Here is a 26861-nt window from a genome sequence, read left to right as displayed (position 1 = left end):
TTTACTTTGCTTGCAGGTATTACTCAGAGGTTAAAAATTGTAAACTTCCTCCGATTTAACTCAGCCAGAGCTGACTTTTATGAAAGCACCCTTTTGCATGCATAATGTCTGGAGTCTGCAAGTGGGTGCAATTGCTTGTGCATCTGCATCTGTTTCTTCAGGGGTGAAGTGGGGGGAAGGTCCATCTTAATTTCTTTGCGTGAAAGCTGTACCTTCTTTGTTACATAAAAGCTTTGACTTGTTTAGAGCAGAATTCTTACACTAAAGCGAACATCTGCTAGTTTTGCTGTTTAAAAAAACGTGGAATATTAGGTGCAGTATGTAGTGTGGAGGTGAGCAGCCTTGTGAAGGAGCCATGAGTTTATCTCCTGATGCATCACAGGGTATCCCCGTTCAGTGCTGCTCTGTCCAGCTCACTTGCATTTGTGCATTAGCGTGGCCTAGCTAATGCATTTAGACTTCAGATGATAATCAGTATTTGCAACTGTGAGTAATATTTTCTGTGTCTGGAACTTTGTAAACTGGTTTCCCATAGTCTGGCTATACATCTTGCAGAGGAACATAGATGAATGTTTATTGGCAAAGCTGAAAGGTTATAGCCCAGGTAAAAACAAAGGGCGAAGAATCAACAGGATGTCTGTTGTTTGATCTAGACTGTCTTTGGGGCATTGGCTATTTTTAAGCATTCTTCCTGTGAACCTTTTTGAACTCCTTCTATGCTGAAAATTCCTGAGAAGAGCATGTAGTTGCCGATGCTGAAAATCCAGGTATTTTCCTGTGCTAATGTAGCATTTGGTACAGAAACATTGGCAGCTTTTCAATTTACAGAAGACTGCTCTTACCTTTTGTGTGGGTAAGTAAAACTGTTTATTCATGCTGAGAAGTGTGTTGAAGCTTAGTTCACCCCACAACTCCAGCTTGCAACCAAGCACCACACAGCCACTCACACCCTGCACAGTGACATGGGGGAGAGAATCAGAATGATAGAAGTGAGAAAACTCATGGCTTGAGATAAGGACGGTTTAGTAGGTACAGCAAAAGCATCACAAGCAAGGCAAAGCAAGGAATTCATTCACTCCTTTCCATGGGCAGGCAGGTGTTCAGGTATTCCCAGGAAAGCAGGGCTCTGTCATACATATGAGTGACTTGGAAAGAGAAAATGCTATCACTCCAAGCGTCTCCGTCTTCCTTCTTCCCCTAGCTTTATATGCTAAGCACGTTGCCATATGGTACAAGATATCCCTTGGGTCAGTTGGGATCAGCTGTCCCAGCTGTGTCCCATCTTAACTCTTTGTTCACCCCCAGCCACTTGCTGGTGGGGTGGGGTGAGAAGCAGAAAAGGCCTTGATTCTGCGTAAGTGCTGCTCAGCAGTAATGAGGACATCCCTGTATTGCCAACACTTTTCAGCACAGATCCAAAACACAGCCATATACTAGTTATTGTCCCAGCCAAGCCCACCACACTTGAGCACAGCCAGTGCTCAAGAACAGGTTTATTTTAGTCTGTACTAATTCTTGATGTGCAACTGTGAGCCAATCTTAATGGAAAATACCTTTGTTGCAAAGCGATTGGTGTGTCTGTTGAATAGTTGTACCAGGCAGAGCATTGTGACTGTTGGGTGGGGCTTGATATTGGAAGGAGGTCTTGCCTTCCTGGATTGTTATCGCTGTAAAAGCCTGGTTTTTAAAGCTGCCTTTATGACATTAACTTGGAAGTATCATTGCAGTTAAGTAGCACTGTATTCTGGTTTAGTCATTTCAATAAACAGCTAATCTGAATTTGCGCTATCAGAGCAGCAAATAGAGATGTTGGAAATCCTGAAAGTACTCTGTACTTGTAACCCTTTAATTTTGCAAGTGTTACATGTGCAGCAAATTCATGAGCAGGCCATGAAATTACTTTTTTAGGCATCTAAAAAACTGAATGTCCTTATTCATGCCATGATTTATGAGCTTATGATAGATGGCAATTATCCTGTTACCCTGGAGGTGTCTGCTCCTGTATTCAGATCCCACAATGTAGTTTTCCTTGACCTGGGATGTGGGACTTCACTCCTGGCCATTTGATTCAATATATGTTCTTTACTGCTGCTCTTGCACCATCTTCTTGTATGTGTTGTCTGTCACCTTATGAGTTGCTGCCTCTGTCAGCAGAAGCCTGGGAATGAGAATTTGTGTCAAGAGAAGAGCTTATTTACGAGTTCTTAGAGATCCCTTTTAAAAGAAGGACAATGAGAAAAAGCAATGTTTGAAGTAGAACATTTTATCATGGCAGGTTAAAAGCCTTTTTTTAAAAGACGAAAGTGTAATTGATCTTTCAAAAATCAAAGCCATGGATAACTGCAATCTGGAAAATTTTAGTGGCTCTTGTGAGTTAGCCTTGGCATCCTGTTTTAGAGAACTCTGGTCTGCAATGATGTTCTGTGAAGAGGCAGGAACACACTTTCGTGTTTCAGGTGTTCCGCTGTTTGCCGCAACACTTGAAAGTCCCGGATTTCCATGAGAGGTTCAACTGGCGAGCAATTAAAGGAGTTTTGTCTTCATTTCATTACGTGATCTAGTTTGTACAGTGAGGGATCTGCTGCATTTTACAGATATGTGTGGGCAGAGAGGTTTGAGTGTTCTTTCATTTGCTTTTGGAGAGGGGTCAGTTTTATTTCCCTGTTACTGTGCATTAGCTGCAGCTTATTCTAGAGATAAAACAGACTGGCATGGCATGTTCTGGCATGATTGTTCTTATGTTCCTCCTTCCTCACAAGTTTTAATATTGGCTTTTTTTAAATTTCTTTTTTTTGGAAGCAGAAATCTGCAGGAAATCTCATATAAATAACTGTTCCATGCTCCCTGGTCATAGGTTGAGCTAATTGGAGCCAGTTTGCTAAGACTAGTGGAAAACAGTCTTTAAAATATGTAATATATATTTAGTTCCTTAAAATCAGCTTCTGTGCACTGATCTATGAAGTTTGTGAATGCTTGGATACTTTATTTAAAGACAGAGATTGTTCACAAGTATAGGTACTACGTAAAATGTTTTTTTGCAGCAAAAGCAGCCAGCAAGTCCTCTCAAATCAGTATTGATTTAGGAAATTATAGCTGAATAGGCATAGCACTGTTGAATTAAGTCCAGAATAAAACTTTATTAAAAGAGCAGCATTAATATAGATGCACTAAAACGTAACTGTAGTTACGTGCTGTAGTTGTATGTAGGACCACCACCTGTGCCTGAAGAAGAATTCTTATGTAAATCCAGTTTTGATTATATAAATACTTAAATTGTAGTTGATTAAAATTGTGGTGGTTTTTTTTTAAGAACTACAGGGTGACATTGTTTTAGCCTTGAGTGCCAAGATGGTGCTGTTGTGACTGAAGACAATAACACTCATGCTTTAAAGTTAAGCAGGGTTGTCTGTGTCTCTCTGAACAGTGCCAGTTGTCATAGAATGTGGCTTGCTCGAAGGACTTGGGGCTGCTTTTACTTTGCACTTGCCATCCATGAAGGGATGCAGACAGGCTTTTAATGTAAATAAGTGCCCTGGTTCCATTGTTTTAATACTTAAATACACACTTAATTAATTTCAAACCTTGTTTTCTGGAAAGTCAAGGCTTGGTCCACTGAGTATGCGCTGTCTGTGTCTTCTGTCAGTAGACTACTCAAAGGGAGGTGCAAGATGGTTTCTGGTGGCATAGCACTACCTGACTTGATGCCTTTTGGAAGGTCTTTACTGTTAGGCCTAAAGTTCTGCAGATCTGACTTAATTAACAATTACTTTTTGATATGCAGGTCAAAAGAAAATAAAAATTTCCCAAACAGCTGTAACTTTACTGTCTCATAGCAGCTCTCTCTGTCTCTGGTAGGATGAGTTAAAGTTCGTGCGATCATACCAAGTTATTAAAGGATTAGATCTGTCAGCCAATTGGATCTGCTCACATGCAGTTTCAGACCATTCCCTTCTTGTACCAGCAGCACTGGTATAGGCTTGAAAACACTCAGAAAAGCAGCCATGTCTTGTAGTGTAACCTACAGCACTCGGATCATTGACAGAAGCATCCACTTAAATGGTTGAGGCATTTGAGGGAGTGCTTTCCACACTGTCTTTGTAAAGGGATTTACTTTATCCTTTTACCTAGATGTTGTGAAAAACGAATGCAGTTCTCTTCCTTCTTCCCCAGTTAACAGAAATAATGAAATGCAGGAAAATGTAATCTTCTTATAGAATGTGCTTATCCTTGGGAATTTTCAAGCAAATTATAGGTATTTGCTTTTGCCATGGATCCCAATCATTCATTCTTCTGGAATATTTATGTATAAATATAGTTATTATGTATAAATACATTTATGTATTCTCAACGTCTAGATATCTGCTCGAGCAAGACTTTCCAGGCATGCGGATTGGTCCAGAGCCTACCACAGATTCCTTTATTGCTGTGATGTATGGAGAAACAGAAGGAAATGTTCCTGGAAATGCCCTGGTTGTTGATCCTAAGAAGCCATTCCGGAAACTCGGCCGCTTTGGAAATGCTTTCCTGAACAGGTGAGATCATCTTGCTTTCTGTCTTCTGATGATTCAGTTTAAATTGTGGCATGTTTTGTTTTGAACAGCATGGAATAAATATTCAAACAGAAGCAGGAGTGGTGGTGGTTCAGGTGAATTAAATAAAAAAAGGCACTACTAGGTAGGGTGGCATTAGGATAGAGATATTCAGTTACCTGAATAGAAAATAGTTGTTAAAACCAGTTCACAGAAAACTGTAGAAATGATCCACTGGGCTACTTGTTTGTGAGGCATTATGCCAGATAGAACAGTTCAGGATCAATTTATGCAAAAATTCTGCTCAATAAAACTGAGAGGTTAGTACTATTATTAAAAACTACCATTCAAAAAAAAAAAAAAAAAAGCAAGCAAATATATTTTTCCTTTGATGCTGTCTTGTTCCTTTCCACTGATTTCACTGGATGACTTGGTATAGCTGTTTAAAATTGTGAATTGTTGGGATATGTAAAAAGACCTACAAGAATGGAAAAGATTTAAATGTGCCCCATGGATAAAATAAAAGCTCCAGCTGTTAAGTGTTTAATATTGACTGCCTGGTGTCCAAGTAGTTCCATAGACCAGGGAGATAGTGTTAGCTTCTGCTGTGTATTTGCAAAAAGGGATGAGTTGTTCAGGGGCTGTGAATATTTTCATAGGAAACTTGAGTAGCATGCTAAATATTTCCAGTTGAGAGTTAGTTACTAATAACTCTGTTCTTGTTCTTATTGTCCGAGCAATCACCTTGTTTTCTTCCTGTATTTGATGGTAGCTTGACACGGAGGCCTCAATTTGCAAGCCAATTAATCTAAATTGGTTCTTTTTAACAATAAACTTTCCTGTTTGGCCGATAAATACTGGCATGCGTGTGAGAAGTTCATCATGTACAGTTTTATCTCTTGCTGTGCTTATTCAAAGGAGAAAGTTTTTAGCTGCTTACAGTTGGCTTGGCTATCGCTTTGCAGAGATAAGAATATGTGGTGTGGGAAGCTGTAGTCAAGTCCCTTTTAAATAACAGTTTTGAGATTTTTGGCTAAGTTCTGTCTTCCAGATCACTATTCTATTTCTCCCTTTCCTCACCATTGTGCTCTGTCTACAAAAAATTAATATACTGTAAATTGTATTTTGCTTAATATTCAAATATTTTCACAGATCATTGCAATGATACGTATTAGGATGAGTGGCGATGTAATTTTTTGCCTGAATCATCTAACTAGTTGTGTGACTATTATGAAAACAAGATTATTGGATGGCTAAAGAGATGTACTTTCAAAGTAACTGACTAAATTATTCCAGTTCTTTTGGTGACTGTGATATGGCTATATTGAAGTGCTGTGAGCGCCCTTATCTTCCCCAACAGTCACTCTCACTCTTTAGTTGATAAGTACCTAGATCTCTGCTGAATCTTTCCCGAGAATTTTTCAAAACTTACCAACTCCTTTCTCTTTATGACTTTACTTAGATGAAATTGTCTTAGGCTTCAGTATCTTTGAGTTCCTACTAGGTTACCTGTAATCATACTACATATTTTACTTCGCCTTCTCTCATTTGCCATACTGACTTTTCTTTTTATCTGATACTACGTTTTTCACTCCTGCCCTAATAGACTTTTCTCTACTTCCCCCCACCACTGGCCCCATTCTGTCCCCCCCTTATTTTTTAAGTGGCTTCCCAATCCCAGTGTTTTGTTTTGTGGAGGAACTTAAGACTATGAACACTTAGATGATTAAGTTGAGTGCCCTTTTCATTCAAGTGTAACAATCCAAATGACAGGAAACAGGGACTGAGGTAATGGAAAAAATGAAACAAACAAGAACATGGTATCACAATCAAGGCTTGTACTTAGTAATTAGCTGCATTAATTTATTGATGTTACCTTGCTTTTGTCTTTTTCCATTACCCTTTTTGATTGCCCCCTTTATCTCAGTGTTTGTGAGAGATGTTCTTCTAGCAGTCTCTTATTTCTCCTGTATACTTTTAAAAGAAGTTGGGGAGGAAAGGGAAGGGAGACAGGACCTAGTGTGCCCATGGGTGCTGGTGAGGGAAGAATATTGCATTATACCAGAAAAGCATGTAAATGAATTAGTGCTACTGAGAAAAAATGCATGGTCCTGGTCTATTCTCATGTGTCATAAGCAATTACAGTCATCTCATTCATACAACTGTTTTTGTAACACTTTTTTTTGGTTTAAGTCTGTTTGTCATTTGGGTGGATAGTATATAGTTCTGTTTTTTATGATGCAGCACTGTCATGACCTGCATGAAGTGAGATGTTAAGAAATAAGTCTCAGTGTTGAAAAGAGATATTTAAATACCACTATCATTACAGTTTTAAGTTGTCTGAAATATTAGTTTGAAGTAAGATTTTTAACCCATCTGTCAGCTTTGTCTTAAAGGCGTACTGTAAAAGTTAACAGCCAGTTAATTCTGAGTTCATGCTTCTATTTCACATGTGTTTACCATGTACTTTTTTCCCCTCCATTGCCACTAATGACTCTGCAAAGATGGCAGTGTCTACATTTCTAGGCCTGTAGTTCTCTATTTTCTTGCATGGTCTTTTCCAGCTGTCCCAGTTTGGGTGGTGCCTGCGTCACGACACTGCTGTGTTGTTCTGCTGGCATAACAGTGCCTTTCTTCCCATAAAATAGGTCTAGAAACATCTTGGTGATACTGAACAAGCACTGGGCTTTCTAAGGTTGAATGAGAGTGATAAGAAAAAATATAAATGAAAATTTAGTCTTCACACTTCCAAATTTATGAAAGCAACTTCATGCTGTACATACTAGTGATGTATGTATTTTTGTAACAGTTCATGTGATTAAATGTATTTTCTTTGTCACTTATGCACATCCACTATGCTTCCACATAATGTGTTTGCTTTGATATAGCACTGCCTTTAGGTTTTGGCAAGTTCAAATAATGTAATTTTCTCAAAGAGTACCTCACTGCTCTTTCAAAAGTATTTCTCAAGCTAGGAGGAAATTAGCTCTAATGGAAGAGTTTCCTTAAGGTATGAGGTATTTTCTATAGCTGGTGTCCTACTAAAACATTTTACATTATGTTTTACATACCCTAAGATTCTATCAGGCTTAGGTGGCTGCTGTTTCCTTATGCCCTCTTGGGTTTCAGAGAGAGGCGTAGATGATGCTGCCATTTCTGTTTCATCCAAGAAGGGACACGGTGTGCTTTTGTTAAAGGCTCATTGCTACAAGGTCTCTTGAAGAACAAGGTGAAGTGAGGTGTTAGGACTTCTTTTCATCCCAATTTCCTTTGAATAATTTATATTGTATAAAATATCATCTAGATTTTGATATAGTTTGCATTTTTTATCTGATGTTTGACTGGCTGAACTCTTCCTCACTCAGATCATCTTTGGCCTTAAAGGTCTTGTTTGACCTTGTCACAGCTACAATTTGCTGTGATACCCTGTGTTTCAAGGAAGTGTGCTTTGTGAACCCATAGGTTGATGTAGGGCAGCCCCATCTTAGAGCCTGAGGCTGCAGCTTAACCCTGTGTGGGGTGGCCTTGCAGGAGGAGGGTGGGTTACTCTCTGTGCTCATTAGTATCTTCAGCTGCTCCCTGATAAGAAGATTAAACTCTTATGCAAGTCTCTTAAAGGCAGGTTATGATGAAGGGCAGTGAAGCTCTTCAGTCATGAACTATCCCAGAAGCATCAGAGTAGCTTGCATGTAACGCACCAAGTGTTCTGCGCAGCTCTGAGACCTTGTGAATTATTTATTTTTCCATAATACCACCATTGAACTTGTCTCCTGTTGCAGAGGCAGGAGGTTATTGTTTAGAGCATACTGTGTGTAATTTGAGCTCCTGATTCTGGCAGCGTGATAGTTTTGGCTGGGTTTGTGGGAGAAATACTGGTGTTTTTCACTGGTGCCCCAGCTGAGGAGGGTGGTGGGTTAGGGAGTAGGAATCACTCAAACACTGCTGGATCAGGCAAGGGGGAGATATGGCAGGGACTGGAACATAAACATACTGTCAGTATGGCTTTCTGCGTGCTCCCCTTTTCAGTCTTTGAGTTTGGGCATAAGCTGGAATACATGAAGAATTTTCTCTTGTGTGTACTTATTTTGGTCCTAGCAAAATGCTGGTTTGATGGAGTCTTTTTAATGTTGCATTTAAGGCCCAAGTTGTCAGCTCTTGTAAAATTCAGAGTCTTATCAGCACTTAGACATAGAGTTTTACAATGTTTCCCTGTGTTTTCTTTTTTGACACACTCTTTTTATTTTTTTTTAAACATGTATGGTTGCCAAACATAGAGGTTTGTCAGGATTCAGCAACATTTTTGAATCTCACTTGAGTCTTTCTAAAATCAGGTATATAATGGGGAGCGCTCAAGCAACAATCTGTATGTGAGCAAGAGCTATTTTGAATGGGTTTTTCCCTCCTTTCCTGCAGGTTCATGTGTTCTCAGCTACCAAACGAGGTCCTGAAGAGCATCAGTATCATTGACAGCCCTGGCATTCTCTCTGGAGAGAAGCAACGCATCAGCAGAGGTGAGTTGCAGAGCTTTACAATAACCAAGCTTACTAAATTTTTTCTGCTCTACTGGACAAATTAGTATCCTAATCTTTAGGGAGCCTGTTTTAGTGATACTGTATGGTGATCTGTTCCACAGTTTCTTACTGCAAGCCCTGTACAACCCATATTTTATGGCTGGATGTAGGGTTTGGAATTTTTTCTCTTGAAAGCTGGTGGGGGTTGGTATTTCTGTCATCCTGCTGCTGTGGCTGCAAATGGCTACAGTTTCATGGTCTGTTGACTAATTAGTGCTTTGTCACTCCTGAGAAAAAGCCTTATTTTCATCATTTTAATTGCTTTCCGTGAAGCATTAATGACTCCTATATACCATTGAAGTTCATGAATGAAGAAATGTTTTATAGTAGTTATAGGTTGGTCATGTCTAAAAAATTCGGGGGTGGGGCTATAAATAATGTGGGTTTATTTTGGGGACAGCTGCTAGAGTTGTTTCTTAAGATTGTTCGGTCATGCCATAATGTAATTCAGTCAAAAGAGGAAGTCAAATGGTAGAAGGAGGAAGAGCGAATGAGAATATTAATACGATGAAAATTCTGCAGAGACCTGAACACTGTTTATAAGCTGTTTTAAACATTAGCCTGTCTTGAGAAACTATTTAAACAGAACAGTGTAATGTAAACAACTTTCTTCCTTGCAGTCTTCAACTGTATTTAAGTGCATGTCACTTTTCTGTGGAGTTGTAAATGGTGGTGATGCAGGGTGTGGCTTATGCTGCCCTCTGTTTTCAGACCTTTGCTTAAGAAGTGGAAACTTGTGTTTCTTGCCTCTGTCAGAGGAAATAAACAATTCTTTAACATATCACACCTGGGATTTTTTGAGGAAGTCCTGGTACAAGCACAATATGTGGCAGCTATGCAGTGATAGTCTTGGCTTTACAATAAACTGACAGAATAAGGGACTAACTTCTTAGGACTGTAATCTAAATTATGATTACTTAGTAAACTGCTCTACCAGATGCTTCTGGTTTCTTTGTTCAGTGATGTTTTGTCCTCTTTATTACTCAGTCATGTAAAGCATTCATCATGGGCAGAGTGCTCAACTTTCCTTTATGTGATGTGTTGGTGAAATAGTAGAGATGAGCAGCATGAGAGCTCTATGTCTCTACAAGCAAAGGCTGGAATGTGGTGAAACCAGAAATAAAACAAATACTGCCTGTTGGCACTCTTATTTTAGACAGAAAAAAAAAGTGTATAATTAATGATTTTTAGTCCTGAAAAAATCTTTTCATAAAATGCCCACAAAATATTTAGGTCCCAGTTTTCACAGTCTGATAAAATGAGCAGTGGTCTGCTTCTCCATTGCAGATTCCAGCTCCCTTTTTCCTCCTCAAGTTAAAACTAGGCATCTTACCCCTTCTTTGCTTGTTAAATCAAGAGAAAATTATGTTTGGCAGCATTCAAGTATCTGTTGCCACGTTTGTAACAGTGTGGAAGGGAACATGAAATAGGCAGAAAACTAGAGTATAATATTAATATGCCACTGAAAAAGTGAGCAACTGTGTAACCAATTCAATACCATTAGGGAATGCTGTGGGAGTCTCAGACTTCCAAGCACAAGACAGAGTTGTGTTTCTCGCCAGGTTATGTTTCAGTGGTAGTCCTGTGTTGCCTGAAGGACCATGGCTCTTCACTACCATCTAGAATTGCTCCTGTGGTTTAACAAAACGTGGCTCTTGCTCCCTTATTGTTCAGAAACTCCTTGTCTTGATGTTATGTGCCTTATCAATTGTTACAGCCTTGCTGGCCTGCCCTTTGATATGATAGACTTTCACCTAATTTCACATGGCTCAGTGATAACCTTAAACTCTTACCTGTTTCATGGGCTTTAACTTGATTAGATTGCATTTCATGAATTTTTTTTCTGTGTTAAAGATTGTCTTGAATGTGTCACTTGTTGTAATTCTTTTATCAAAGTGTGATTCTCCTGTATGCTGTTGGGTTTAATCAGTGTGGTTGTACCAAATATGAGGTTTTGGGAGTTGGCTTTAGAACACTATTCTCTCAGTGTTCCAGGCTTTCAGGGCAGGTTAAATAAAGGTTTCATATACTTAGGTATCCGCATACATGAAATTATCTACAATGACTATGGATTTATTGCATGTACCTATTCCACACTATCATGATTAGGAAATACTACACTACCTTTGGCTGAAATACTGCATAGTCAGATACATTTCCTGTAAATGGCGTTTGGGCTGCTTATGCATTTGCATATAGGTGGTTTTGTGGAGCACAAACTTGACTTGTCCTGTGATGCTGCACACAGCAAGGTTTATCTGACCCGCTTCCTGAAAGGGTCACTCTGACTTAAACATATTTATGCTATAAGTCTAATTTAGCACCTTTTGCAGTTTGAGTTGCTTTGTTGGCTTTCTGAATTATTGTGTGCAAATGTAAGCAGGATTGTACAAGGTATTTTCTGCTGTTCCTAAATGTGTCTCTGTCAGAGAGGGTTCTGCTTTCTAAAAGTTTAGCTTGTGTGTAACATTGGTAAGCTGCAGCTTTTCTTATTTAAAAATGTTTGATGGAAGTATAACATTACAGGGCCCTGGTGTAAGACCTTGTCTCTTTGTTGGTGGTGTTTTTTCCCATCTTCTCACTAGCTACTGCTTAATAATTTACCTATGAATGAATGTAACATCTGTATAATATTCAAATTTGACAGGTATCACTAGGAGTAAATTGAAGCCTTCTGAGACCATGAGAGGACTCAAATGTTAACTCTCATTTTAACACACAGGAAAACCATAAAGGGACTATATAAAATTACAGAACATGCACCATTTCCCAGCATGCTCTATTTTTAGCTCTGGAAAGCGTCCAGGTCACAGATGAAGGAGCTGATTGCTTGAAGGGTCAAAAATATACACAGAGTGCGACATTCAGAGATGTCTCAAGACACACCTTTCCCGCTCCCGTTGTCGGCAGGAGGATGTGCCAGAAGCTTCCTGCCTGTCAGTTTGGGGTCTGTGTAAGTGGCTGGAGGAGAATGTACAGACGTGTGCCAGCATTGTCCCCTGGCCAGACAATGCCTGTCCCTGTGCCACTTCTCCAGCATCACTGGTGATGTTCACAGCGCCCTTGGCAGACAGCAGTGTCTGTGTGGTCTGCAATATTTGGAAGGAAAAATGAGTGTCTGGCAGGATGTGGGGAGGGGGTGTTTAGTTTATGATTGAGTGGTGTGAAGGCAAGTGTTTCAAAAAGTATGGGGAAAGAGTTCTGGGGAAAATGGATATTAGTTAATTTGTATTGTTTAAAACTGGAGTTACTTAAATACAGTTCATTTTCTCAGTTCAATTTGCTTGTAAAAATGTAGTTATGGATTAAGTAAAGTGGTATATATTTGCAGCCTTGTGCCAGGCTTTCCCTTGCAGTGCGATATTGTACATTCTCCTTATTAGTCCACCAACAGGAGTGTATTAAGATTGTTATCCAGGAGTGCTGGAGTGAGACAGGCTTTCATTAATAGAACCGGAAACTTGCACTCCTGATAGCAGAAGGTTCATCTTTCTGTATGTGACTGAGCTCTGTTTGAAAGAGTAGGATGTTTAGAAGCTCATTTAGAAGAACATTAGAAGCATTTAGAAGGCATTAGAAGAACACCAGATTGGGCAGGGAAGAAAGGCTGCACTCGTTCATGTCCAAGTTGTGTTGCAGCCTTGGTTGTGTGGTGCTAAGACAACAGTGGCAGATGGGAGTGCTCCAGCACCCTGCACACACCTGATTGACCTTTTAAGTGGGTGCTGTTCCCTGAGCCTAGAGGCTCCTCATTGCAGCACTCACCTGAGAGGTATCTCTCTGCTGCTGTGCCAGTGTCATCAGCGCCAGGGGTGTAAGAACTGGGCACTCTGCCTGTCTGTGCTAAAAGAGGATGGGTGGAGCCCATCAAGCCTCCCTAATTGTTTTCAGAATTGCAAAAGCTTTGGAAGATATTAGGGCAAGTCAGAAATTATTTTCCTTGGGCCCACAGGGAAAGACTACCATTTGTTTAAGTCTGTGTCACTGACTGGCACAGACCACTGGCCAGTGCTCATACTGTATGACTGCAGGCTGTGTCTTTGAGTATGGCTGGTGGCTGCCAGGCACAGGGCTGATGCTTTGCTCTGTGCTGCTTACACATGATAGCTCATGATCAGTGTTTCCAAGGCTGGTAACCATGAGCAGTTTCTTGTCCAACTTTTTCATCTCTTCTGCACTGTTTCAGTTTGTTCTCCTCTGTGGTCTCTGCTCAGCCCATTACGGGTGCCCAACAGTTACACCTCTGCCAGAGGCACCAGCTCACTCCCTGCCCACAGCCTGGGGCAAAGTCAAGAGCTCTGTAGTGCTGCAGTGTCCCTTAGCTGGGTACAAGGGTGACTTGTGACTTTCTAATACACATTTGCCAGTAGGTGTTGCACCTGGTGACGCAGAGGTCTTCTCTCTAGATATGGTTGTTGACATCAGTCATTGGGAACAAACCTTTGAAAAATTTTGAAAAAATAGCAGTTAGAGCAACCAGAGGCTGAGAAATATCAGCACCAAAACGTTTTTGGTCAAGTTTTCCAATCTGATCAGTGTTGACCTAGTACTGCTCAACTTGGAAAGGCCTGATCCGTACACCTGTATGGAAATACTTAACCATATATTACTTCTCTGTAGTTCAGATACACTCTAATGGAAAACTGCTGAACAGGTAGATAAATGAGGTTCACTTCTGATGACAAATTTTCATTAAAATCAATATATTTTCAGATTTTTTAAGTCTTTCTTAGCCATTTTTAACAAGCAGACTGTTCTATCTCAAAGCAAATGCTTCATTAATATTTAATGGACGTTTAAAAGAAATTCATTTGATTATACACTTATTGGCTGTACAGTTGTTTTTTCAGTTCACAGTCCAGAAGTGTGGTGGGAACTTATATGCTTATGTAACCCAACTTTTAAGTCACCTTGTTACATAGCCATTTGTGTAAAAACTTAGTAAAATTTAATCTGCTTCAATTTGCAATTTTATTTAATTTTGACCATATTTCCTTTTATTTGAATGAAATCAGAACAGGCTGTTTTGTAGCTCAGTATTAGTGCCCTGTTGCAACTATGCTGTGACATGCAAATGACATTGGAGATCTTACTTCTCCCTTTCTTTCTTGCTAAATTTTTATAAATTACTCATACTGATTTTGATTAGATTTTTAGGGTAAAGTGAGAAGACTTCTCTTCCAGAGATGTTCTGTGCAGCTTCCCTCCTTGTCCCCTCACATTGCATCTCACATCCAGCCCTTCAGGAGCTGGTCACAGGAAAGAATTTATGAAAGCCTCAGAGCAGCATTATCAGCTTTTTAACATACTCCCTCCTTTCAGTTTGATGTGTCTCTGCTGGAATTTTAGCGGCGTTTTATGACTGGTTTTGTTTTTTTGGGGGGGGAGGGAGGCAGGTAATTGGAGATATTTTCTTACTTTTAACTAGAATTTCTGGATTTAGTATCATATGCTATTTGTAATTTTTAAACAAAAGGTTTAAGACTGAGTTATTTCCCATGTTGCTAAACATGCACAAGTATGTTCCATGACAAATCTGGAGGGTTGTTTTTCTTGTTACTTTCATGTATGCCTGCTTTTCTTGATGTTGGCACCAGTCAGGTTCTACTGGAAAAGAAAAAAAAAATGCAAGCAAACAACCAGCTGATTTGCTTTTGGCTTCCCTGTTGAAGACCAGCAACTTGAAGGTATAATGAATAATGACTTGACTGAACCAGCATTAAGAAAAGCTAAGCAACTTTACAATGTTCCCTCCTACACCCTTTTATTTACACTGGTTAAAAGATGCTAGGGAGAATGAGGAGTGGTGAGGGGTTTTTTGGTTGTATCTGGAGTAGGTGTATGAAATGTTCGTTTCTTGTATGAGTAATCTAATTGGGTTTTCTTGTTTGGAGGATTGGAGATTTAAAGATTTATCTTGCACAGCTGAGAAATAATCAAAGACACTGTGGACAGCTTAGTGGTGGTAACTGAGCTTTCTTTGCTGTTGGCATTTAAATATATGCTGCTGGGATATATTAAATTGTTGATTCTGTGTGTATTACTTTATACCAGTCTTTGAATTGTGACTGCTCCCTCTTTCAGGTCTGATCTGTTTCTGAGAGGAAGAGGAGGGGTGGGATATCAGCTCCCAGTACATACTTTGCTGTTCCTTACTCATACTAGATGAGTCACAGCCACGCCAAGCCCAAAGCCAGTGGTTACTCTGTGGATTAGATGTGTCACTTCTGAATGAGGAGTTCCTGGATACTGTTTGTTGTGTGGATTAGGTAGCATCTGAACCTGTAAAAGCATTTAGACAGGTGCTAGGAATAGGCTTTCCTTCAGAACATGATAAAGCTTGTTTCAGTCAATCAGAAAGGTCACTGCTCATGTTCTGTAACCTGCCATGTCCTCAAAACCATCAGCAGTGCAGTCACATTACTTGTAAATTGTACTTCTGAGTCTGCTGTGGCAGAAATAACAGCAAGTGTTCCAAGATAAGGAGAGATGAGTTTGAAAATGGTTTTAAAATCCAAATATTTCTGGTTGCTGACTTTCACTGGAATGCTGCACCTGCACCATTTTCCTTGTTAATTCAGATAAGCAGTGCTACAGAAGTGACCAATATTAGCAGTGATGAAGAGAGATTGTGATCAGAGCCCCACAGTCCTGGTTAGCTTGGGTGCTGTGCTGGAACCAGACTCCTGGGAAGAGACAAATGTAGATGTGAGACAGAAAAAAGGGCAGTGATAAAAAACAAAAGATGTTGATAGTGAGACTGGTCTAAGGAAATGCAGGATACGGTTTTCCTGACCTCAGTGTCCACAGATACTGTCCTCTGAGTGATCAATCTCCTCTTTGCCCCCAGATAGAGGCAATTACCTCCTTGTTCTCTATCCCCAGCCCTACCCTCTCAAAGATTCAGGTTTCTGAATGGTAAGACTGTAACAGTGTGTTCTTCCTTCAGGCTACGACTTCTGCCAAGTCCTCCAGTGGTTTGCTGAGAGGGTCGACCGAATCATCCTCCTTTTTGATGCCCATAAACTGGATATATCTGATGAGTTTTCAGAGGCTATTAAGTCATTCCGGGGCCAGGACGACAAGATTCGAGTGGTGCTTAATAAGGCTGACCAGGTGGACACACAGCAGCTGATGAGGGTCTATGGTGCACTCATGTGGTCCTTGGGAAAGGTGATTGACACGCCAGAGGTCCTGCGGGTCTACATTGGCTCCTTCTGGGCCCATCCTCTCCGAAACACAGACAACCGAAGACTCTTTGAAGCCGAGGCACAGGATCTTTTCAAGGATATCCAGAGTCTCCCGCAGAAGGCTGCTGTGAGGAAGCTCAATGATCTCATTAAAAGGGCAAGACTTGCAAAGGTAAGAAAAGATAAGAAAATAAAATTGAATGAGCAGTGTCTGCTGCTCTTTCAGTGTGTCCTTTCTCACCCTTCCCAATTTTTCTCTTGCTATAAACTGTGTCTTTTTAGCAAATGGATTGAATTGTAACTTTTTCAAGGAAAAGATAGCCATTTGGGGTGAAAGCTATTGGTAGCAGACAGGAATTCTAATTTCCTGTGCAGTTATCAGACAAAGTGCATTTGCCTTGAAACACATTTTAGTGTGAACTTCTAATCAAAAATGAAGAGGACTTGCAATTCCATTGGTATATGAGTAGTTGTTTGGGGATGTGTACAACTTCCTATGTTGGCTTATTTAACTTTCTGAATATGAAGATAGACTTCTGGGGGTTTTTTTTGGTGGGTTTTTTTTTTGAGTTTGAAGGGGGGAGTGGGAGGGGCTCTTTGGGAGTTTTTTGTGGTCTGAGCTTTAGGGCACCCTGTAGAAGTTGCTTCTTTGAAAATTCCAGTTAAAATCACAAAGATGTTGTGTTAGATGTTGCTCTGATCCCAGAGCAACCTCAAATCCAGTCTGTTTTGTAAGTGTTCACAGCATTTTGTTTTCAGTTGTTACAATCGTTTTGGCATTGAAGGAATGTCAGTTGAATAATTTTTAGATATTTCTATGAAATGTAAAGTAAAAATGGATCTTTATCCATTCTGTAAATACAGAACTCAGTGCTCTTAGGGATACGTTAGTCACAGAAGGGGAATAAACTGTTTATCTGCAGGAAAGCAGCAATGTAATCCAGTGTCATCTTTCTGCCTTCCAAACTGATCTCAAAGTACTGACAGTCAAAGATCACTTTTTACAGCATTGCATGGGGGCTTTCTTTTATCCTCTTTTTCTGTGCTACCCTCTTCTTAATCTCTTCTAAAGCATTTACAGTAACTACAAACAAACACAAAGTCTTAACATGCTGTCAAATTTGGGCATTAGGCTTTTTTCTTTTTTTTCCTCATAAGTCCTGTGACTCACTATACCATTTTGAAGATGGGGACTGTTCTTATCTACAAGAAACACATGTGCATACTGGCAGACCTTAGGCCACTTAGAATACACATGTGAAACTGTTAACGCTTGTGAATTATAAACATACTTTTCTGGGTTTGATAGAAGTATTATTTTAGACATAAGATCCATAAAATTACTTACAATTATTTATAAACTCTCTTAAAAATACCATTATTGAATCCATTCTGTAATTTCGGAGAAAGACTCATATCTATACTCTTAGAAAATGTCATGGGTTTATGCTTCTTTATGCTCGAGTTTTTTTCTCCTCTATAGAAATGTAAATTTATTTGCAATTAAAATGCATACACTCTTTTTAGATATAAGGAAGTATTGTTGTGTGAAAGTTGTGAACTTAAGATTTGCACATAAAAACTGGTTACATCATCTCTCCTTTAAAAGCAAAGATTTTTTTTCTCAGTTTCCTTCTTTATAAGTAAGGAAATTAATGTGAAAGCAATTGCTGTGTGTAGGTTGTGCAACGTTTGTATAGAATGCTATAATACACATTTGTCATGGTTTGGTAGGTATTAAGTATTATACTTGCACCACACCAAAGCAGTAACTTGTTTTACTGATGCTTTTTAATGGTAGTTTGTCTTCCCCCAGTCTTCAAAATTTCACCTGTTTATTGCTCAACATACCTAATTTTTAACTCCTTTTTTCTGTGTGTGTGAAAATTGTAACTTCTGTTTTGTGGACAGCTGCATTCTTTTTAAATGAACAAGGACCTGAGTTCTGTAAAGACATCCTGTTGTGGGGGTCATTTGTCTGCCATGGTCCTGGCTAGGTCAGAGCTGAGGACAGCAGTTTGATAACATCAAGTTGTGATAGCCATGCATTACTTCTAAAAGGCGGCTGCCCTGGTGCCTTCCCTCTTGTGTGCAAAAAGAGTATCAATGTCCACACAATGAGCTGGATAAGTGAACTGACCTCAGTTAGGAAGTGCAGCCACTGTTTCTGTTCAGGACCTGATCACTTGCTCTGTGGCCAAGCAAATCCTTTTGGTGGGGAAAGGTGATGGGAGAGTAGCAAGGGGGAAGAGATGAATGGTTCAGAATAAAGGCATAAGGAAGGTGGCGTTGGCAGGATGGATATTTTGATGGCAATGCAAGAACCAGTGTGTTTAAAGACTTGTCATCCTAAATTAATGTCTTTCCTTATAAGCTGAAAAGGCTTTACCTCTCTCCCTAAGGCTTCACAAGGCAGCCATGGCATGCTGTTCCTATTGGAACTGGCTGCTCTGTCATCTGCATAGGTGGCTGCATATAGACTACAGGTACTCACTTTCCAGTGAGTAAATAGGTAGGAATGCAATGTCACTTCAAATAGATAGCCCTGCCACTTAGCATACTTAGATTATTGGAGGAATTATCCCATTGATTCCCACAGTGGTTGGTGAGGCAAATGAGTTACAAATCATATGGATGGACCAGTATGGCTGGAGCTCTGTGTTTTGTGTCAGGACGTGGGCTTGGGGTCTTGCTTTTTCTCTTGCTGTTGGTACTCATAGAACGCTGTACCAGGCTTCTCCTTAAAAATGCAAGTGTGCATCTGTATTTCTATGAAATGTGTTTCCTTTCTCTCTGCCCCTCAAAGGAATACTGAAAGCAGCAAAAGCTAATAATAACTAACTGATACCTAACTGTTCGTGTAAACACAAAGTTCCAGAAACAGTAGTTGATAATATCTTTTCCTTAGGGAAACGTATTTCTGTTTCTTTTTATGACCTAGGTGAGGAACACTGCTGTTAAGTGTCAGTAAACAGTAGTTTTGATTTCAGTTTTGCTTCTTTTCAGGTTCATGCTTATATCATCAGCTATCTGAAAAAAGAGATGCCCTCTGTATTTGGAAAAGAGAGCAAGAAGAAAGAACTGATCAACAAATTGCCAGAGATCTACATCCAGCTGCAAAGGGAATACCATATCTCAGCAGGCGACTTCCCTGAAGTTAAGAAAATGCAGGTAAGATGGTAGATTACCATTCCACTGAAATAACTTTGTAACAGGATTGCCAAATTGGACAAGGTAGAGCAGAGTATCTCAGTGTTATAGCTTAGGGTCTTCAGCAATAGAGCAGTTGAAGTGACAGTCATTTGTCTGATATGAGATTAGAGTGACTTGGAAGTGGTACAGACCAAACCAAAAAAAAGGGTAACTTGCTTAGTGTGTGTTCACTGATACAGGACTACATAAAGAATATGAAAATAAGGAATAAGGAATCTGACCTTCTGTCCTTTTAGTCAGTACTTGGTCCCTTATGGCAGATAGTACTAAAGGCTTTGTGCAAATAAAATGGCAGTGAGCACTCACAGGTTAAGGGGCTTCTTGTTTTGAATCCTAAATGTGGTTATATTTATCATTTTTGTAATGGTATCAAATATTTGTGTAGGTGAAGATATTCTTATTCATAAGGATATTCATTTTTACTCTACTCTGTTCCTGTTTCTAATGGTACTGTTAGCTGGTGAGTAATAAAGGCAATGTGTTACTTGAAAAGTCCAGCTTAAAACCTATTGCTTCTGAAAATAGCCTTTTGCTTCTTTCCTGTCCTGTTAAGATTATATTCTGTGAGGGAGAGAGAGAGAAGTTCTTGGTTTATACTCACAACTAACTTTTAAATACCTTTTGTCTCTTCCTCTTTTGGACTTTCTGCAGTGTTTCAACCAGTTTTCTGTCACTTTCTTGCCTGTTTATTTCTGTTCTCTGATTTGAGATGTTTAGAAAGTATCCTAGGGAAAAGCAACTAATATTGTGTTAGCAGTGATTTCAACTCTATTACTCAAGCCTCAATTGGCAATTTTTGGATCTCAGGTCATAGGCTTCTTGGGTGGCCTCTGAATTAGATAATTCAGCTTGGAAGCTGAAGAACAAGAGATCAGGAGCGTGCAGTTTTCTCTGACCATGGACTAGTCATGAGTGGGATGGAGGATGTTTTCCAGACGTATCGTTCTGGCAGTATATGTGGTACTCTTGAATGGCTAATCACCAGGAGTGATGATTGGCTGGTTAGCTATAGGAAGGCACAAGTTTCTTTCGTGAACTGAAATATTTAACTTGGGAATCAACTATTGGCATGAGATAGCAAATCACAGATGAAGCACAAGATGTATTTTAGCTAAGTTTTCACAGACAGGATTGTTGGAAAGGTTTAATGAGTTAGGCTTTGAAAGGGGACTTTGTGGTAAAAGCTGTCTCTTCCTTCCCTTGCTGCTTTTGTTTGGGATGCAAAATGAGAGAATGAGAGATTTGAATATTGAGCCAAAATTTGAATGAAACTCTTCCAAACTTATAGTGCATGTCAGTTAAGCCTCAGCAGCAGATGGCAGCAAATATGTGCAGGAGAAATCAGTCACTTCTGTAATGAGGAGCAAAATTGTGTGAAAACAAAATTGTGCCAAAACAGATAGCAAGTTGACCTTTGCTTCCTGAGACTTATTGCACAACATATTCTGATCAGGTGCTGTAAATCAGGTGGTTGTGTGTAAATGTCACCTGAACAGAGTTGCTGCTTGACTGTTTTTACCCCATGGTCCAGGTTTGGGTTCATGTCGTTATCATTTTGATATGTATAGGAGCAGCTCCTTCATCTATCCAGTGATAAATGGGATTTGTTAGAGCAGTTTAACATCACGTTACAGAAGGTGGGAAGTGGTAGTGGTGGTGGTGGTGATGTTTGAACAGTTTCCACTGTAACTTTTTCTTCCTGGCAAGCATTTTGCATGTAGAAATAATTTAATAACTGCCTAAAGCATTTTTAATTTTTGAATGCTGTGGTGTAGAACATGCTTGGGCTTGTGTTGGAATAATGCATATCACCTAGGTAAACATCTCGTTGAGGTTAGTAGGATGAAAACTGCACAAATTCTGCAGGGACCATCTGACTTCATGAGTTCTGGCAGCACTGCTGTAAAACACAGCATTTCTTCATTGGTAAAGGACACCTCTTCCTGACCTAACCACAACCAAGAAGTTTAATCTATAGAATCAGATCAGTCCGCAAACATTTGATTTTATTTTGAACTTTAAACACTTGCACAAGTGCTAGCAGGACTGAGGACTTACTTGTATGCTTTCTTTGACATTTGGAAGAAAATCATCAAATGGAATGTTGCTGGGTAACACTCATCAGCTGCTGTGGTTTAATCCACTGCATTTTGAAAATTGTATTGTAATTTAATAGTCAAACTCATACACTGTTGCAAAATTGTCTTAGTGTGTTTGATCAAACATATTGGTTGTATGGTACATATGTGTCCCTTTTATTCCTCCTTCAAGAGGAGTTTCAGCTATAGAAACAGCTTGAAAAGATACTTATTTTAATTGAATTATTACTTGATTATTTTAATTTGAAGCCCATTCTTTAAACTTTTCAATGTATTGGAATAGTTTTTAACTGCTGTCACTGCGTCATTCACAGGAGCTGTTGGAGAATTGTGACTTCACTAAATTTCATTCTTTGAAACCAAAGTTAATTGAAGCTGTGGATAACATGCTGGCCAACAAAATTGCCTCCCTGATGAACCTGATCAGCCAGGAAGAGAGCAACATGCCCACAGAGATGGTACATGGTGGAGCATTTGATGGCACCATGGCAGGACCTTTTGGCCATGGATATGGGGAAGGTGCAAAGGAAGGAGCTGATGAAGAGGAATGGGTTGTTGCCAAAGATAAACCTGCTTATGATGAGATTTTCTACACTCTGTCACCAATCAATGGCAAAATATCTGGGATTAGTGCAAAGAAGGAGATGGTGACTTCTAAACTACCCAATAGCGTCTTGGGGAAGATCTGGAAACTTGCAGACTGTGATGGCGATGGGATGTTGGATGATGAAGAGTTTGCATTAGCAAAACATCTCATCAAGATTAAACTGGATGGATATGAACTGCCTGGCACGCTACCTTCCCACCTGGTGCCACCATCTCACAGGAAACCTTTCCAGACAGCAGAATGAACAATAAAAGGAGAAGAATGAGGGTTTTGAAAATCCCACAGGAAGTGTGTTGAAAATACCAAAATTGGAAATGAAGCTTAGATCCTTAAACCTCACAGCACATTTCATGCAAGCTACTGAAGTTGTAAGCATGGCAGCAGGGAAACATTCGTGTAGCTGTCCCTGCTGACCTTCACTCAGACATGCTTATCACAAGTGCCTTATAATAGCTGTCATAAGGTGAAAATGTTTTTGTAGTCCTGTGTCCGTGTCTCACTGCCTTTACAACCATAAAGCAGAAAAGACCATGCATAAAAATTGCTGACCTTCACCAGACCTAAGTACTTATCAACCCCAAGCTTCTCCAAACTATTCTAAATAGCACACTGAAGCTCAAAATGTTAAATTCACCTGCCTATGCAAGGAATATTTAGATGCTAAAAATGTACTTAAGCCATTGAGTGAATGTCAGCATCTCTATAGACTAAGAAAAGGCTGATATAAAAGGAAATTTTATTTTTGTTCATTTTATTATGTAATTGGAGTTAGAAAAAGAGTGATGAGGAGAGTCATGTAAGTGCTCAGAATATGAGCAAACTTGTTTTAAAACTTAAGATTCTAGCTATAACTGCAAAATACTAAAATTATTTTTTCAATCTGTCATTGTGTCTTATCTGAAGAACAGCTTCTTCAGTTTTACACAGCACTATATATTCAGTATTATCATTAGAAGAGCTGAGATCTCCTTTGTTCCTTGAATTTAGTTTTCTTTGTGGTTTAAGCTTAGCTTCTCTGCAGACAATGAGTTCCTGAATGGTTCAGAGTGACAGCAGAATGGTTTCTTAAGCTAAAAAAACCATGTTTGCATTGAAATTAAGCCTCACTTTCTGTTCATAAAAGGTGTGTTGCTCAAAATCAACCTCTTCAAAGCACATCAAATTGTTTTGGGATATTTTTATTGCTATTTAATTTCTATTTACAGCTAATTATGCAGTTATGTCTGTGTATTTTTTAATATATAATATATTTAAGAGAAGTTTTTAACTCTTCCTTTTGCCAACATGTAGCTGACAACCACAAAAGAGAGATTCAGTTCCCATGGTGGCAGAATTGAAGGACGGGGAGGCTAACAGGAACTGTTACATTGACTAATAAGTGGTAGACTCATCCCTCCAAGTATTACTCCTTATTGAAAACAATCCTTGAAAAGAATGGATGCTTAGCAAACATTTATTTTCCAACAACACACAATCAAAGTTGACCCTACTGTCTGCTTACAACTGATTTTTATCAGTACCTTAAAAGAAGGCAAGTTTTTGGCCCTGTGAACTTGAGTCTTTCAGGGAGGGCCAGTTCTTCCTAAAATCAAATTTGGTAGTCAGTTCTGGTCTATGTGTATGAGCAGGAATCGACTTGTATTGCATTTGTAATAGGATATACCCTACACATCAAAGGTACTGTAGTTTTGAGCACTTTTTTGTTAAGTCTCATTAAGTGGCAGCAGTAGTGCCTTCTGAGACAGAGCAAGCCAAAGAGTGCTTTAACGTCCTTGCAATGGGGGTGGGGAGGGAAATAGTTTGGATATTGTCTCCCAGTTAAGGTTTTAGTCACACTTCTGTCTTCAGTTCTGTGGGTGATCTAAGAAAAGCCTCAGCTTCTTTTCTCAAATCATATATTTGTAGGTTGTCAGGTTTAATACTTCACATCTTTCTGGACCTCTCATCTTTCTGCATCTGTTCTATTCTGAGGTGCGATTTCCATGAACTTTGTCAGGGCTCTTCCATGGGAAAACTGTGATTCTATTTTAAGTAATGGCAGAACACCACCTTTACCTTGCCAGGTTTCTGGACCTGTATCAAGGATGTCCTGGCATAGCTAAATTGTTCTGAGGACTTGATTTTTTTTTTTTTTTTTAATTCTTAGGTATTTTTCCTATCATTCAAGCACACCAGCTTTATTTCTGTTAGACCTAAATTAGGAGCCAAATTAACCTTAGTGCACCTCTGTGCACTTTAGTAGAGCTGTGAAACTTGACCCTGAGTCTACCTGTGTGACTGTACATCTGCAGAGTAACTATTTTCTATGTAATTTATTTTTGATTGAACAAAAAGTAGTCTATAGACATTGCAGGTGTTAAGGAAAAGAAAAAAGGCTGCAGAAGTAGTAATGTGTGTTTGTGGGTAGTGTCTGCAGTCAGCACCACTTTATACACTACTGTCCAGCTTAGTACTAGTGACTAGCTTAATCAGGAAAGCCACCAGGAGAAAGAATGCTACTGTAGTGTAGGCAAAGCTGAGAGGATCTGGGAAGCTGCTGATCTTCTGACTCTGCCTTACCTTGCTGTGCAGTAGCACAGGGCTACAGGGGTGGACTGTAGCTTCCAGGGATGATGCTCCAGACATACTGGAGCCATGTGATCCCATGCCATTAGAAATATCCCCCTTCAGTGAGAAGAGCAGGATAGTTTTGGTGGTTTTATTTTTCTAGTTTTATTGATAGTAAAGTGCAGAACACAGCCTTTTCCTCAGTCTCTGTGACAGTATGTTAACTCGGTCTTAAGGCAGACAAATTGAAATGCATCATTTTGGTAAGTTAAAATATTTTGTCTAGGTGGGATTGTAGCATTTTGCTTTGTGTTCCAGTAGAATTTGGAAGATGAATGCATGAAGCATGTATAGCAGTAGAGGTGGATTTTCTCTGGCTGTCTGGAGGAATAGAAGTGTTTCATGGTCGGCATCCACAGCTAAATAAATGTATTTCTAGGTATGTGGTACAGTGAACTAGCATCACAGTTAGATGATAGGAATAAAGTACATTTCATATGAACTTTAAACAGCAGCTTCTTGCACAACTAAACTGATGGAGCGGGTTGATGTTGCCCAGGGAAGGGGATCTCTTCTCACTGCATCCTCACAGGTCCATGGACCTCCCCCATTTGCCTTGCTGGCTGTCTGCAAGCCCATTCAGTTAGTTACACCAGCCACACACAACTGTTTGGATGATGTTCTGTGGAGTTAGTGAATCCATGTGCTAAAATCATGAGAAGTGAGCAGGATTGCCTTCTCTCATGATAGTATGCTCTAAGTAGTTATTGGTAACAGCAGCCTGAGGTAATCTTTGGTGTTCAGTTTGTTACTAATATCAGCTGAAGAGAGGTGGAGATGTTGGATGTATTGAATGTTTTATGCCTAGGATGCTAATAACATTTTCTGCAAGATTGTTCAAAGCTGTCTGTAATTTATCCTGTGAAATCTGTGCCCACTGATGTAGCCTACTGTCTTAAACTAAAGTAGAAACTGCTGCTTTTTATCTTTTCTCCAGCTATTCCACAACACAGTTTTAGTTGGCAACTCTAGTTCTGTTCCTTCAGAAATTACGAGGTTTTGTTGTAGATTGGAGCAGAAAATGTGGGACTACCACTCATAACCACAATACAGGACACCAAGAGACTTAAAGCTGTGACAGCTTGAAACTGGAGAGTTCATGAAGACTTTTAAGTCAGGGTGAGGTCCCAGTTGTTAGTTGGGTGTGGTGTGGATTTGTGTGGAACCTGGTCTCAAAGCAGAAAGTATCTGGTCCCTGGCTTTCAACATTGTTTATTGCCAGCTCTTGAAATGCACCCTCTTTTTCTTTTTGTCACTTCCTTCCCTTCACAATGTGCACTCATTTTGATGGCTCTTTATATTGATGGATTTCAAGCAGAGTTTGATGGATATGTGTAACTTAGCACTGAGAGAATGAACATGAACTTCATTTTCTATTTCACATGCTCATATTTTCTAATATTTTTGTTAAATACTGTTTTCATTTCAAAGGCACTCTGATTTTTGAGGAAAGGCTTGATCTGTGCAGTGTGCTTCAGTTTGGCCAACTAGGCAAACAAAGTTGTAAGTTCATTATTGTTGCACTTTTATTACACAGTGAATTCTTTGCAGATACTGTAATATATTTTAATATGCTTTGTAATCATTTTTAGAAAGCGGTGATAAAAATTGCTGATTTAATAAACTAATATTGAACTACCTGAGATTTTGGTTTGTTTGCTTCTTTCTGGAAGATAATCTTTCAGTGACTCAAATTTTGTAATCCTGCCTACTTAAGGTCCATAGGCAGAGTAGCTATTTGGCAAGCTGCTGATTTTCCCACCTCAGTTTATGTGTCCATAATAGGTTCTGGCTATTTCTTTTCTGTGCCCTTGAACATCTTGCTGAAATTACCGCTTGTGGCAGGGCTTGATTCCAGAATTAAATTTATCTGTAAAGAATTAAAAAAAACTTGCACAAACCTCCAGCACCTCTCTGTAATTAGCATGTTATAGCAGAATGTAATTTTGGAGCTTCCTAAATGTGGAAGTTTTGTAAAGTCCAAGTGTGGAAAATAAATCTAAAACTTCCTGTGTGGATTGAAAGTTTGAAACTTGAACTGAGAG

At 39.4% G+C, this 26861-nt stretch overlaps 1 protein-coding gene across 1 annotated transcript in view; it reads left to right on the top strand.

Annotated features, from left to right (window-relative positions):
* The window catches only part of EHD4 (EH domain containing 4), a gene marked incomplete at its 5' end in the record, with an annotated part of 30098 nt that extends 3674 nt beyond the window's left edge, over positions 1-26424 (top strand). Inside the window, 5 exons of the mRNA XM_082282930.1 lie at positions 4356-4532; positions 8943-9040; positions 16050-16462; positions 19297-19461; positions 21917-26424. Of these exons, the coding sequence (XP_082139056.1) occupies positions 4356-4532; positions 8943-9040; positions 16050-16462; positions 19297-19461; positions 21917-22453 (1390 nt within the window). The 3' untranslated portion in view covers positions 22454-26424. The remainder of the gene's footprint in view (positions 1-4355; positions 4533-8942; positions 9041-16049; positions 16463-19296; positions 19462-21916) is intronic.
* Positions 26425-26861: the final 437 nt, after the last annotated feature.

The sequence above is a fragment of the Coloeus monedula genome (assembly GCF_965178545.1).
Source record: "Coloeus monedula genome assembly, chromosome: 6".
NCBI classification, from domain to species: domain Eukaryota; kingdom Metazoa; phylum Chordata; class Aves; order Passeriformes; family Corvidae; genus Coloeus; species Coloeus monedula.
Note: the sequence above shows the minus strand (reverse complement) of the source record. Positions and strands in the feature narration are given on the sequence as shown.